The sequence below is a fragment of the Schistocerca piceifrons genome, chromosome 4 (genome assembly GCF_021461385.2).
Source record: "Schistocerca piceifrons isolate TAMUIC-IGC-003096 chromosome 4, iqSchPice1.1, whole genome shotgun sequence".
NCBI classification, from domain to species: domain Eukaryota; kingdom Metazoa; phylum Arthropoda; class Insecta; order Orthoptera; family Acrididae; genus Schistocerca; species Schistocerca piceifrons.
Window position 1 is genome coordinate 486,802,315 of NC_060141.1, and position 14,376 is coordinate 486,816,690.

General features: G+C 38.2%; 1 protein-coding gene across 4 annotated transcripts in view; it reads right to left on the minus strand.

The window, feature by feature from the left end:
- Positions 1-12,647, minus strand: part of LOC124796427 (PAN2-PAN3 deadenylation complex subunit PAN3) — a 122,382-nt gene extending 109,735 nt beyond the window's left edge. The window contains exons 1-4 of one of the 4 annotated variants that reach the window (XM_047260616.1): positions 12,534-12,647; positions 10,231-10,325; positions 3,784-3,882; positions 4-237 (exon numbers count right to left, since the gene is read on the minus strand). In XM_047260616.1, coding sequence (XP_047116572.1) covers positions 4-237; positions 3,784-3,882; positions 10,231-10,233 — 336 coding nt within the window. In that variant the 5' untranslated portion in view covers positions 10,234-10,325; positions 12,534-12,647. Of the gene's footprint in view, positions 1-3; positions 238-3,783; positions 3,883-10,230; positions 10,326-11,936; positions 11,996-12,214 lie in introns of those variants that run through there. The other 3 variants (XM_047260613.1, XM_047260615.1, XM_047260614.1) reach the window with 3 other exon arrangements.
- Positions 12,648-14,376: the final 1,729 nt, after the last annotated feature.

Sequence of the window (14,376 nt, forward strand, 5' to 3'; positions counted from 1 at the left end):
TACCTGGTAGGCAGAAACTGGAGTTACTGATGTCTTCTCAAGACTAGATGTAGGTGAACAGTTGCTTAGTGGTGGTGACGGCTGTGGTGTTAAATGAGGAGTTAGTGGCAATGGGCTTTCAACACTTGTACGCCGAACAAAATTGTTTACTGGACTACTAAATGCACGGAGGAAATTCGGCGAAACAGTCCCTCCAGTGCTGGCTGCAGGAATGAACTCTGGGGCCTGCGGAGTTACCTGTAAAAAATGGAAAAGATTCCTTCTTGTCTCTACACACGTATTTAAGATTTAAGTAAAAGATAAAGAAACCTCACTTCCCCTCTTCCTCTCCTCTTCTTCTTCCTCCTCCTCCTCCTCCTCCACCAGTGCCAATACAGTCATGCACACACATGACTACCTATCCCCATCCCCCCTCCCCTTCTCTCTCTCTCTCTCTCTCTCTCTCTCTCTCTCTCTCTCTCTCTCTCTCTCTCTCTCTCTCTGTGTGTGTGTGTGTGTTTGTGTGTGTGTGTGTGTGTGTGTGTGTGTGTGTGTGTGTGTGTGTGTGTCAAACATTATATCTCCTTATTTTCCAGAACATGATCTCTTTGTTTATATGAACATGATCTCTCTGTTTATATTTTCATTCTGATCTATTTTATGTTGTTATTCTTCAAACATTTCATGCATTTTTCTGATAACCATTTGTCTCATATGCACTAACTGTACAACATACGCTTTTTATCCAACCAGTAAGTTGCACCCTGCCCGATTATTTTCTAATATAAAAACATTCTGATAACCTTAAACAACTGATAATTCAGTCAGTAATAGGGATCCTATCACATTAACTGAGCCACATTTCTATAGCCATTCACTCTATAGTAGTAGATGTTTTAACTAAATATGAAAAGAAGGAGATGGAAATCACAGACCAGAGTGGATGAAGTTCACAGACTCAAAGAAACAGAAAGCAGATTAAGCTGAGGGGACCAGATTGAAATAAAGTGCACGTCATTTATGACGGTGGCCGAGTTTAGGTTCACTCTGTGCATCTGACGTCACAAAACACAGTCAGCCAATGAACAGAGAATGACGTTGCCAGAGCGCGACTGCAGTGCAGAGCACGGACGAGTGTCTTCACGTTTAGAAACATTCAGTCATAAATAAAGTAATTGAACAAAAGCAATGTCTTGATAGCAGACTTTCTTTTACAGAAAGTTTGGAAAAAGCATTCTTTATACCAATTGCTTCATATTCTATTAATTAATTAAACCAAACAAGCAATAAGCCTCCTAATTCAGGCGATAACAAGGAAAGGTGTTTGTATCATTCTCACTAACCGCTTTTTCGCAATAAAGAACAGTGGTAATTGTTTATTTACTGTTGTACTTCGACGAAACGTGAGTAATTCATAACCATACCAACAGTGTTTGTCGGTATTTTGCGTGATATTTTAAAGTTCTCCGGAAGATATATTGAATGACGAGCTGCGTTATCATAATGGTTGAAGTGTATGGCTGCTAAGCGAAAGGTTCTGAGTTCAAACCTTGATTGGTGCTTAATATTTTCTTTATTTTAAAAACAATATTGAAGTGTCTTACTTCATGAATTTTATTCGTTTGAATGTAATTTTTTGAAATTTCTAGTGGCAACTAAAATCAACCATACGGAAAGTATACACTACAGACTTTTACCTCTGCAAACTCTTCAAAATTTCGTGCAATGGTTTACTACATTTAATGCTGCACAATAACTGCGTTGAACATCAAAACAAAATTAAGTCATTTATGGGGGAAAGGTATCAGTCAAGAAGATGTGTAAAAATCAAATTTTTGGGCCAAATAGTTTTTATGAAATCGAATGATAAAGTGTGTCAAAGCAGTCGTAACACCATGTGTCTGCGCAGACGAGCAGTGCAATGATGACAAAATCGCGCACATCGTGGAATGCGGGGAGCATGTCTCTGTAGCAGCGAAAGGGTTAATGCGGCCGTGGTGGCTTTACTTCATAAACTGTGCACTCCCCCCTAAACGTAAGTTTGCGAACTATACTATGGCGCTGCTTCTCTTGGCGCATACAACTGGCAACGCAGCAATCTCTCGCATCTGGGCAGGCATGCTCGAACCGCCAAGATAAAAGAATTGAACTATAGTGATGTGTAAGAAGTTGGGGGAAGGACGGGCTGTATGGAGGGTCGTCAAAGACCAAGTAACTGGAACCAGTTGTGCAAAGGGAAAAAAACTTGTTATAGTAAACAGTCTAATGGGCTACAGAGCAAAGATAATGCTGGACTGAATGGTCAGTCCAGCATTGTCAAGTCAGAGGGTCAGTTTCCACACATGCAATTAGGAGAAGCTGGGAGACTGCTTCTACAAGTGACTTGCCTATAATGGGATGGGACAGAAAAGTGACAACTGAAGTACCATGTGCTGTGTGGATGCAAGAGAGGTACTGCACTTGAGCCTTTGACACGAATGTGAGCCATGTGGCAAATGGTTGATGGTCGAAGTAGCCTAAGGACAAACCGTGATATTTCACAAAGCACCAATGTTCTGCTTTGGGTGTGAGGATGGTGGGGTTAAGGGACTTAATAGTGAGGCCATTAGGTTAGTCCACCTGGAGCTAGTGACATCAGTCAAAAATTTGATCAAATGGTGAGAGTATGTACAAGTAGTACAATCAATGCACTGAGGGTAGTCCTGTTTTCGCGGGGATGGATAATAAATTCACATTTAAGGGTACAATTTAAGCTAGTTGAAGACCTAGACTACATGTGGTTCAACAGTTCAGTTTAAGAAGACACATGTTATTTAGAAGTGTGCTCAATGACCGCAGCTGGAAGGCTGGAAGTTTGTGTGGATATGATGTGAGGGATGTTTTTGTGTATGAGGTTATGAAGCAGGAGTAGTGACTGCCTGTGAAGGCCTTGGGAAGGCATTCAACACACTAGGGGCATAATCAATTGTCACAGAACACGAGACATCTGATTGTGGCAAAACTCTGAAAAATACACTTTTTGGCATGGAAAGTATGGTAATTACTGTGTTAGTATTGTTGATCGTTGCAAGATATGGTGTGGATGGAGGATTGCATAGAGACATCAGTAAAGTGGAGGTCAGAGTAAATTAAGTCAGCTCACTATGATGCTGGGGGGAAGGGGTGGGGGCGAGGAGTGGGTGAGGGGTGAGGGGCAAAGATCTGGGGGTGGGGTTGAGATCGGTGGGAGGGGGCAGCAGGGGAGGGGGGGAGTGGTGTGGTGGGGGCAGCAGAGACGGGGTTGTGGTTGGAGTGGTGGAGGAGGGTAGGAGTGGGGGAGAGAGATAGGAGCGGGGGGGGGGGAGGCAGGAGCAGGGGGGGGCAGGAGCGGGAGGGAGAGACAGGAGTGGGGGGGGGCAGGAGCGGGAGGGAGAGGCAGGAGTGGGGGGGGGGGGCAGGAGCGGGAGGGACAGGCAGGAGTGGGAGGGACAGGCAGGAGGGGGGCGTGGTAGTAGGGTGGGAGGGGGATGGGGATGTGAAGATGAGAGTAGCAGAGTGGGGGAGAGGGAGAAAATCATAAATTTGTAAACTGAGCTACTATGTCCCTGTCCATGTGTATGTGCCTGTCGACTATTCAAAACTCTCAGAATTGAGATTGTGGTTAACTTTACTGATTCTAATGTTTGCAATATAACAGTGTTACTTGAACTAACATAACATTTCAATGTCATACTTTCATATTCCTATTCAATGCCAGCACAGCAGAAAAATAAAAATCACTATACACTAATTATCTCTCACGTGGAAAATATCAAACACACTAACCTTCTTTGTAGAGACAGTTTGCTCTATCGTAAGTCCAGCTAAGCCTTTAGTAATGGCATGGGCTGTGGCAATTGTAGGTGTGCTTGCACTTTGGCGATTCTGTAGACAAGTCAATTTAAAGAAGTCCAATGAGAAACAATGGAACATAACAAACAGTATTTCAACAAAAATAGGAAAATAACTGAGTACCATCAGAAGAGAAAGAGATTTGTAACAAAAAATATAAGATCTCTTCTATAACTAAAATAGGAACGGAAAAAAAAAACACTTATAAAATGAGAAGCAACAACTTGACAAAATCTAATAATATTTCTTGAATGGTTACAAAAGTCACCAATTACAAAATGTCCGTGTTTTGTGTACTTGTGACTATTTCATATTTTATAGGAGGTGTGATCAAGAAGTAACGAGAATTTTCGTTGTTCTTAAAGAATCTTTATTTATTCATCAACATCGTCATTGTCCCCTTCAAAGTAATCCCCATATAATAAACTTGTGCCAGCACTTTTCTAATCTTGGAACTACTTCTGGAACTCACTTTTTGTTATGGTCTTCAGCTCCTTTTTCCATATTGTCATCAGTAACTGATGTGATAGGGTGTCCAGGGCAGTCATTGTCCTCAATGTCTTCTTAGAACCTCTTTGAAATGTTTGTACTAGTCGTAAGCACTTGTCTTACTCATTGTAGAATTGCCGAAAACCATGGCTGTGCTGCACTTTTTCCATTTTTCAAGCAAAATTTAATGCAAATTCTTTGTTCCATCTTTTCAAAAGTAAAAATCTGCCAAGCACTCGAAAACAAGTATAACCTTTTTAACTATCAAGCATAAACTAAACAATCAAAGCAGCTGAAAATGTAAACATACATCAGGAACACGTGTTTACAAGGTAAACAATTATAAAATCTCATTTATACAGTATGAGAAATTTAAAAATTCCTGTTTCTTTTTGATCACACCTCACATTTCTCACACTACATTACATACATTGACCAAATCAAAGCATATATTAAAAATGGAATGCATGGATGCTGGGTGGGAGGGAATGGGCAGGATGTGTACTCCTTGCACTTTAAGGAATTGTGGGTTATTTAAAAGTGCAAGAGCAGATTCCTCTTTAATGGCTAAAAAGTAAAGAGAAAAAAATTAAGATGATTGGGAATAAAAAGTTTTCTAACATATACGTAGCATTATATGGGTTGGGTGTACAGGAAAGGTGGCTCTGCCCCACTCGGAGGGACCATCTTAAAATTCACCTGCAATGACATAAGCATACCAGAGAAAAATGCAAATTTATTATAGAGCATGACATTAGTGCTCTCTTAATTGTGGGAATCATTCACATTATTCCTCCCTGCACTGATAACTGAACTTTAGAAGTAAAAGCTTGTACTGCAGCACATGCTTGATGTTGGCCAATATAATCTTTCTTATTATTTCCTACCTCTTTTTTTATCCTACACTCTCATTTCTATCAATATCTTTCCATTCCTTTAAATTTAGTTATTTTATTTTGACCTTTGTAGCAGTCTTAGCAGTTTTGTTGTCTGTTCTTTTCTCTGACTGCTGCTTCTTTCCTCCTCTTCTAACACTGCCCATCTTTTATCTCAACTATGTTCATATTTCCAAGTTGATCCATACTCTAACTTGGAGGGTCTTTCTCTGCCACTTTTCACTTTTTTGTATAATCTATGCAGCTGACATTTATTTGAAAATTTTCTTCTTTTCCTATCTGCCAATTTCTTCCTTACCCAAGAGTCCAGGGAGATCCGATCATTAATGACTGGGTATTTATATTTCCTCCAATATTTACGCATTGTTGTCTGTTGAAGGAAAAGTTTGTACAGAAAAATAAGCTCTTATGTGTATTTACAATGCAACTTTGTGAGCAGGAAATTTTTCTATTTTTACATTCACTTTGGATATACTTTCTTCAGCTATATAACAAAGGTTCTGTAGTTCTAATCTTATTACATTGTAATAAATCAAAGATTATATTAACTCTAAGTCATGGCACTGGAACATCACTGTTCCAGAGACTGGCCTCTTGCTCTATGCTACTGACATGAAGATGAATGACCCCTAGAATACATCTATAATGGAAGTTCAATTCTATTAGCAAATACACTAGTGTAAGAAATGCCATATGCTAAAAAGTAGCTATGCTGGGACAAGTAATGATCTGCAGTCAGGCTAAGGCTTCCACGGTAAGATGGGTGGAGTGTGGAGCTCGACCAAACAATTACATTTTGTGTGAAATTGCATTTGGTTAGTGACTAAGCGCATGAAAAAGGGGGGGGGGGGGGGGGGAGATGCTATGTGCAGTTGTGAAACATGTACTCACAAAATTTTACATCATTGCACATAATGTGTAGAAAATCTTAGTCATACTTCGTTATAAAATCTTTTGTGAAGAAATGAGGTGCTGTGAAAAGTGCCATCACTGACATCCTAGAAACTCCACCATATCACACATCAAACTGGTAAGATGAGGAGGAAGGTTCACCTGACATTAGTAGAAATGATGCTCGTTATAGGAGTATGCAGCCTATCATTTACTATAAGACCAAATTTCGAACCCACAAGAAAAAATGTTCACTGTGTACATAAACTGAAGAGCAACAGTCACATAACTGCAAACAATGGAATTTACAAAGGCTTTAGCATATTATGAAGTGGAAAGCAACAAGTTTTTGAAACTTTTTGTCTGGAGACAATGGTCTTTGTTGGAGCAGCAGTCAGTAACAGCCACAGTCAAAACAGAACAAAAGTGTTGTATGAACATTGATTACACCAATTCCATAACAACAGTGAATTACACAGTAGTTGTTGCTGGGATTCCCAATAGTCACAAATAATTGGAAGCCACTGGAACAAGTCTGATGATTTTCCTCATACTGCAAGTCAACAAACAGGTGTTCTTTTTTGTGCACAATCTTTTAGCACACTCATGAACATTAATAAAAAGAACTTTCTGTATGTATTTAATGACTGTGCACACAGTCCTTGCACCAAAATATTGCATCTTGTGAAGTATTCAACGCTCAAGAATCAATCATCTGGACCTGTAAACAGAATTGCGTAAAAGTTGCCAGTAGTGTTGAGACACCCATAGATGAAACGAACTGAAATTGTGGATTGCAAAGCAAAAGCATAAACATTTAATTCTGTTTTCAAATGTGTCTTTACAAAGGAGGACACCACAGTTCTGTCCCTCCTTTATTCTTACAGAACTGCAAAGATGAGTGACACATATATTAGTTTTGGCAGCATTGACATACTGCTAAAAATGATAAAACTGAATAAATTTCCAGGGCCAAATATAATCTGTATCAGATCCTATGCAGAAACTGAGACTGGGTTAAGCCTTATTGTAATTATAATCTACTGCAGATCCCTCGAACAAAAAATTGTGCCCAGTTGTTAGAAGAAAGCACTGTCTACCAGACTTATTAAAACATTTTGCAATCCATCTGTTGTAGAATATTCTGAGCACAAATGTAAAGAAGACTACTGAACAGAATGATCTTCATGTCACTTGGTGCAGATTCCAAAAATATGGATCATTCCAAGCCCGACTGACAATTTTATTTCATAAAATTTTGAAAGTGATAATGTAATGAGGTAATTGCAGTATTTCTTGACTTCCAAAATGCATTTGCCTGAGAAAAACAAACAAACACACACACACACACACACACACACACACACACACACACACACACACACACACACACACAAATGAAAGTACAATATAAGGCTGAAGTATGCTATCTTGGATGAAGAGTCATGAACAGATGTAAGAGTAACTTCACCTGCGCCAGAGAAGTGTGTTGGACCCCTTGCTGTTCATGAAGCATATTAATAAACTAGTAGACAATATTACTAGGAACCTTAAACTTTTTATCATTATGCAGTTACCTATAATGAGGCACTGTTTATAAACAGATGCACAAATATTCAGTTAGATACTGATAAGATTTTAAAGTGGTGCACAGAAGAACAACTTTAAGTATCCAGAAATATAAAACCCTGCTCTACACACAACATAAAAAAACGTAGTATTGTATAACTACAATAACAAAAGGCTGCAAATGGAATCAGTCAACTTGTACTAACATCTGAGTGTAACAATTTTTTGGGATATGAAATGGAATCATCACAAAGGCTCAGTCACAGGTAAAGCAGGAGGCAGAATTTGATTCACAGGCATGACAATCACAGGTAACCAGGTTACAAAGGAAACTGCTAATAAACCACTCGTGGCACCAATCATATAATACTGGTCAAATATGTAGGATTCATACCAAATATGACTAATGGGGGATATTGCATATATACAAAGAAAAGCAGCAGTAATGGTCACAAGTTTGACTGACCCAAGGAATACAATCACAAGGATGAAGAAAAACGTGAATTGGCAGATGCTTGGAAATAAGACACCAAACATCCTGCAAAATCCAACTTACACCTGCAAAATCCAACTTGCAAAGTTTCAAGAACCAGAAGTAAGCAAGGAATATATTACAATCCCCTACACATTCCTTTGTAGAGATCACAAAAACAAGATTAGATTAATTACAGTGCACACAGAGGCATCTGATTAATCGTTCTTCCCCTGCTCCATACATGAATGGTATGGGAAGAAATTACTATGTAGAGCCATGGAAGTATCGTCTGCCATGCACTTCACAGTGACTTGTGGAGTATAAACATTAGCTCTGTCCACAGGCCCTGGCAGGACCGTCAGTGATGGCTGACTGCCATGTCATCCTCTGCCAATGGAGTCACTGGATGTGGTATGGAGGGGCGGAGGTCAGCACACTGCTCTTCTGGCCATTGTACATTTCATGATCTGGATTTGCAGAGTACAGAACCAGACAATTTCCTCAGATATTTGCAGTCACCTATAACATGCTGATACTGCATCCAAAAATATAAAATATGTGAGGGCTGGATGATAAGTAATGTACCACACATAAACGACAGCATTGCAAGTGCCAGCTTGCAACACTTTCCATGGAATCTCTGCAACAACCTCAATTAGTCACAAAATACTGCTGTGAATAATTATGTAGTTATTGCGGATGGAAAGGGCTGCTTCAGGATAGCTAATCACTGCAAAGGAAGCAATATGTTGTAATCGAATGCCTAACAGCAGGATGTGTTGCCTCACTTGAAATTTATTGAAGGCTGAAAGCAGTGTATGGAATGACTGTGTTGACATCAGCACTGTGCAGTGCAGTGCAGTGCTAAGTGAACAGATGGTAAAGCTAAAGGAGCTGAAACAACAGAATCGCGCGTGTGTGTGTGTGTGTGTGTGTGTGTGTGTGTGTGTGTGTGTGTAATGACTAGCTACAGTTGGTGATGACCAGAAAACAGTTAACTCTGGTCAGTGTCATTCAGTTTTTATCAATTCTTTGGATTCAGGTAAGTAAATTGAGTTACACCATACATACATCACACGGTGAGATACAAAATCTGCATTTTCATGACCTCATGTCGTCCAAATGAATTGGCCACAATTAACTGCACAGAAACACACTTCTTGAGTAACACTCCTGTACAATTATATCTAAAAACAAAGATGATGTGACTTACCAAATGAAAGTGCTAGCAGGTCGACAGACACACAAACAAACACAAACATACACACAAAATTCAAAGGGTAAGGAGTCATTCCAATCCCGGGAGCGGAAAGACTTACCTTAGGGGGAAAAAAGGACGGGTATACACTCGCACACACACACACATCCATTCACACATATACAGACACAAGCAGACATATTTAAAGATACAATTGTTAGAAATGAAAGCTTATTTACTGCTACAAAAGAATGTTACGGTTGCCCATAAATGCAAATTTGCATCAGGACCTGAGAACTTTCTATACTATTGTTCCTTAACTAAATTATGTGTTCCTTAGTTGCACTATATTTTGTTAGTCTCTTCCTTACAAATATGACCTCCCTGAATTTAGTTTGGGAATGGCGTGGAGTGGATAAGCCTACTAAAAAAGGGTCCCTCTTCCACCTTTCTGCTGAACCTTCAAGAATTTTTATTGTAGAGTATTTTGACCTTATTTGATGCCATGTCCCCCGTGAGTCACACATATTTCCTTTTGTGCTCAAAATTCTCTATATTAAACTTCGAATAGGTCAAACCTCTCAGTATTTTTAACAAATGCCTTTAACATTCTACTTCAATTCTTCTCTACTACAACATACTTCACAGCAGATACATGGTGTATTATCTTTCCTACCTTTATTTGATACATTCGCTGTAGTAAAAGGTAACAATATGATCTCAAAACTAAATTCTTCTGACATTTTAGCTGTTGGGCAACATAATACTGACCACTGCTTCTTTTAGTGGATCAGTGACAAATATGACAAGTAATCAAACACAAGCTATATTCGAAATAAATAATGTTGTATAACACACTTTACCATGTATGTGGCTAACTTCGACTCTTGTGGCACACCATTTGCCTGTGAGTATGACAAAAACAATGAAGAATCCAGCCTTTCGTCACACGATGTATCTGAAATATTATGAAATAAGTATTTTTAAATCAAGAGCTTATTTTATTCTGAAACATTTACAGAAACAGGATAGTTTTTAAGTTACTGGAATGTGTGAGAAAATGAACTTAAAATGTATATAAGAATTGTTTTTCCCCAAACTATTGAGTTTAACCTGTGAGACGAGATACCAAACAGTATTACACAAGAGAAATAAGGATACATACTTTCCTTCCTTTGGACAAAATTATACAGCAACTAATTACAAACTAACTAGTATTGTTCATGCACAAAATCACCCATTCAGAAGGTGAAAATTTGTCGCCAGGCATTTGAAGTTCCAGCTATTACCTAACTGTCACCCATAATCAGAAACTTAAAACAAGGGATTTATTATTAAGACAATATTTGTAATCTTTCTGCTTTAAGTTCAAGTTATCCCAGCAGTTTCTATGGATATACAGCTTTGTTCAAAAAAAGGAAATCATATCCTGCCTACATTTTGTATCTGTCCTTACCACATATGCACTACAACCACAAGCCTTTTCGGGGTGGGGGACATCTTTCAACTGTACATATAACTCATGATTTCCTAGCAATTTAAAACCTATATCTGCTATTGTTTCATTATTATCATTTATCCTCCTTTTCTTCACTTTCCTCCTCATTCTAAATCAAAGTATTTCCTCAAACACAAAGAACGGGGGGTAAGATAAATAGCTTCAGTCTCTTATGTGGCATGAGATATTCCCAGAAACAAAATCACTAGCTGTCAGACTCTTGTAGTCTTTCATACTGATTTTCATTTCATCCTGTGTTATCCCCTCCCTTTCTCAGATGACCGTCATACTTAATTCTTGGCTAGTTCTTCCAACCCCCTTGCACTTCATCCTTATTTCTAGAAGCTTTTTTTCATATTTTGGTATATACCTGATAGTTGTTTTTGGACATGCTTATGGGTCCTTCAGCTGTTTGGCAGTACTCAAACATAAGAATTTAGGCCAAAAATCTCTCCAAATTCCACACAAAATTCATATGCTAAAAGTTTTCATAATTTTGAATGGAACAGCAATTTTCTACGACTTTTTGTCAGCAGACAACATACAGGTATTCCTTTTTGTATTTCAAGTCATACTCTACCTACCCAACATATTCCCAATCCTGATTACTCCACCAAGTTAACATCACACTGACAAAGTCTTACTTATTGAAGCAAATGGTTTTCTATTACATATATAATTTTTTTGGCTGCTGTTATTCAGTCCTAAATTAATAAGCAATATACAAGAAACTTAGGCACTTGCTGAACAGCTAGGAAAATATCCTAAGCACTACTGCCCATACTCCATTTGTTTATATTATTTATTTATTTTCAACAAAGAACACGAAGTAAGAGTGCATCATGAAAATCAAATTGTGCATGCAAATGTGGAAACTGATACAACAGCCAAGTATTTCACTACCTGACAGCTTTCTAGCCCCAAATTTAAATTATTGATTGCCAGTATTTCAATGTCTGGCATATGTGAAACTAAAAGTCTTTAACCAGTGGTGTTTACACCTTCTAAATAAATATGCGAATCCCATAAAACAAATATGTTACTTTAATACAAATACGTCAAATACACTACCACTGAAATTGCTACGAAATTGCATGCGTCTACACCCGCAGCTTCAGTATAAAAATAAACACACACATACCAACTGTTTAATAAACCTACAATTTTTTCTGTAACATGTTCAACTACACAATGTAAACAGGCTGATTTAAAAAACATAATCCAGTAAGATAAAATGATGATGCTACCACCACTTATACAGAACTTTTCACAAAAATGCTACGTTTTCTATCAACTGTGTTCTACTGCGATAATTTTAATGAACATGCCGAAAACTGCAAATATCTTACATGACACATCCTGCGCTTTCACTCGTGTGTCCGTATATGCAACACTCCCATGAAAAACTACACTGGCGACATTTGGGTTCCTCGGAAGAATTAAATTCTCATCGGTATAACAGATACTTAAGTTTGATGGCGTTAATCCTGAATTTGTATAATTCACCCTAGTGTTCACGCTCACAGCTGGTTTTCTGACACTACTTGAGATGCCGTCCATCACGCTTTTCTTTTTTCCGGATAATAAACTTGACTAAACCACAATTTAAAAGGAGCCGAAATATCATTTGGGATGAAAGGGTACTCGATGAAATGTCATTCTACCTACATAGTGGTTCTTAAAGTCGTATACCAACACAGTTTCAAGGAACAACAAAAGCTCCACTTCTGTTGCTGTCTCGTTCAGTGAGATGCGTGCGCATCACGCTGAAAACAGAAGAGACGCTACTCCGCAGTTAACTGAGGTTTGTTTTCAAAACATACCGCGGTTTTGTTACAAAAAAAAAAAGCACACAAAAAATTTAGTAAATAACAATAGAAAACACAGGAACGTTAGACGAAGTCAAATTCAAGTACTACGACCAGTTTTTTTTATTTTAATAGTATCTTCATGGTATAAAATGTTGCGACCGTCCATTTTCCTTCACATTTGCGTAATGTTCGTCGCTATGGAATGACTCATTTTTGCTTGATGTTTCTTCGCCCTCTCATTTCAGTTTGGATGTACAGCCAATAAACACAATATATGAAAGAACTATGCAGACAGAAAATAAAGAGTAGTCCGTTGTATCAAATATAATGCTATAAAATTGCCAGTCATTTTGATCCTTCTTGTGCTTCAGCTTTCCGCTTATCGCATACACTAATGCGCAGAGACTTCGATGCTTCGATGACCGTGGAAAAATAACTCTGAGGAGCATGCCAATCATGTGACAAGGCGCTAAATGAGAAACTCTTTTAAATGTTGGTGAAATAGTAGACTTGGCTTCGTAGAACCCGTATACCTACAATACACAAATGGTTTGCTAACCCATAGTCACTGTTTGACAACACTGTTCCAGTTTAAAAAAAAAAAAAAAAAATCTGCGTTGATGACAAAAGACGCAATTTCTTCTTCATCATCATCATTCATTCATTTCATGTTGTTCTAGGGCCATTTTCATCACCCAACGGATTCACTTCAGGTCCTTTTTTTATTATTATTATTTCTTATTTATTCACCCATGGCGCTACGTAGACCCTGTAGAGAAGTCTAATATCCTGGGGATCTGTATCTGTCTACACTCTGCTGCCACTGTAAAGTGCACTGCAGAGGACGTTTCCTATTTTGCTACGTGTTAGGATTTCCTCCTGTTCCATTCTCATATATAGCACAAGCAGAATGACTGCTTAAATGCCTCAGTGTGCACTGTAATTGGTTGAATCTTGCCTTTGTAGCCTCTAAGGAACTGGTACATGTAGGGGGTAGTAGTAATTCATAGGTCCCTCACTTAATACTTTTATTTACTTATTTATTCTTTGCTCACAGGCTGTAGCTGATAATTTTCAACTGAGAGTATTGGATGCGTCACAAAATTTTGTATTCAGCCACACTACGACATATGTAACATTTCATTGAGTTTACCATGTTACATTACATCAAGGCATAAATGCAAAGTATATGCAATAAAAGAAAACAGGATTACGTGTCCATCATCAGTGGTGTTACAGAAGGTGTATAACAGTATATGCCATCAGATTTTGAACATGTTTCCAATTTGGATAGCTGTAGAAACACAACTCCATAGTCCATTATCTTGATAACTTTATCATTCACGATGTTTGCTGTTTTCTGTTTGAGAAAGAAAACCTGTGTGTTATCTTTTTCCACACTAAGTGTACATACTCTTCCCACACCAAATGCTTATCTGCAATAATTCCTAAAAATGTGCCACTTACTTCTTTAATTGCCTCTCTATTTATCATAATATTTATACCGTACACCGTGCAAAAGCCTACTTATCAAGATTCAAGAATGAGTACTGTTGTTTTTCAGACCAAAGTGTACTTTGGTCTGAAAAACAACAGAACTCATTCTTGAATCTTGATAAGTAGGCTTTTGCAGAGTTGTTGGCATCTATCTTCAAGCATCTACCATTTCACATTTCTCAAAATCTCAGTTAATCTGTCTT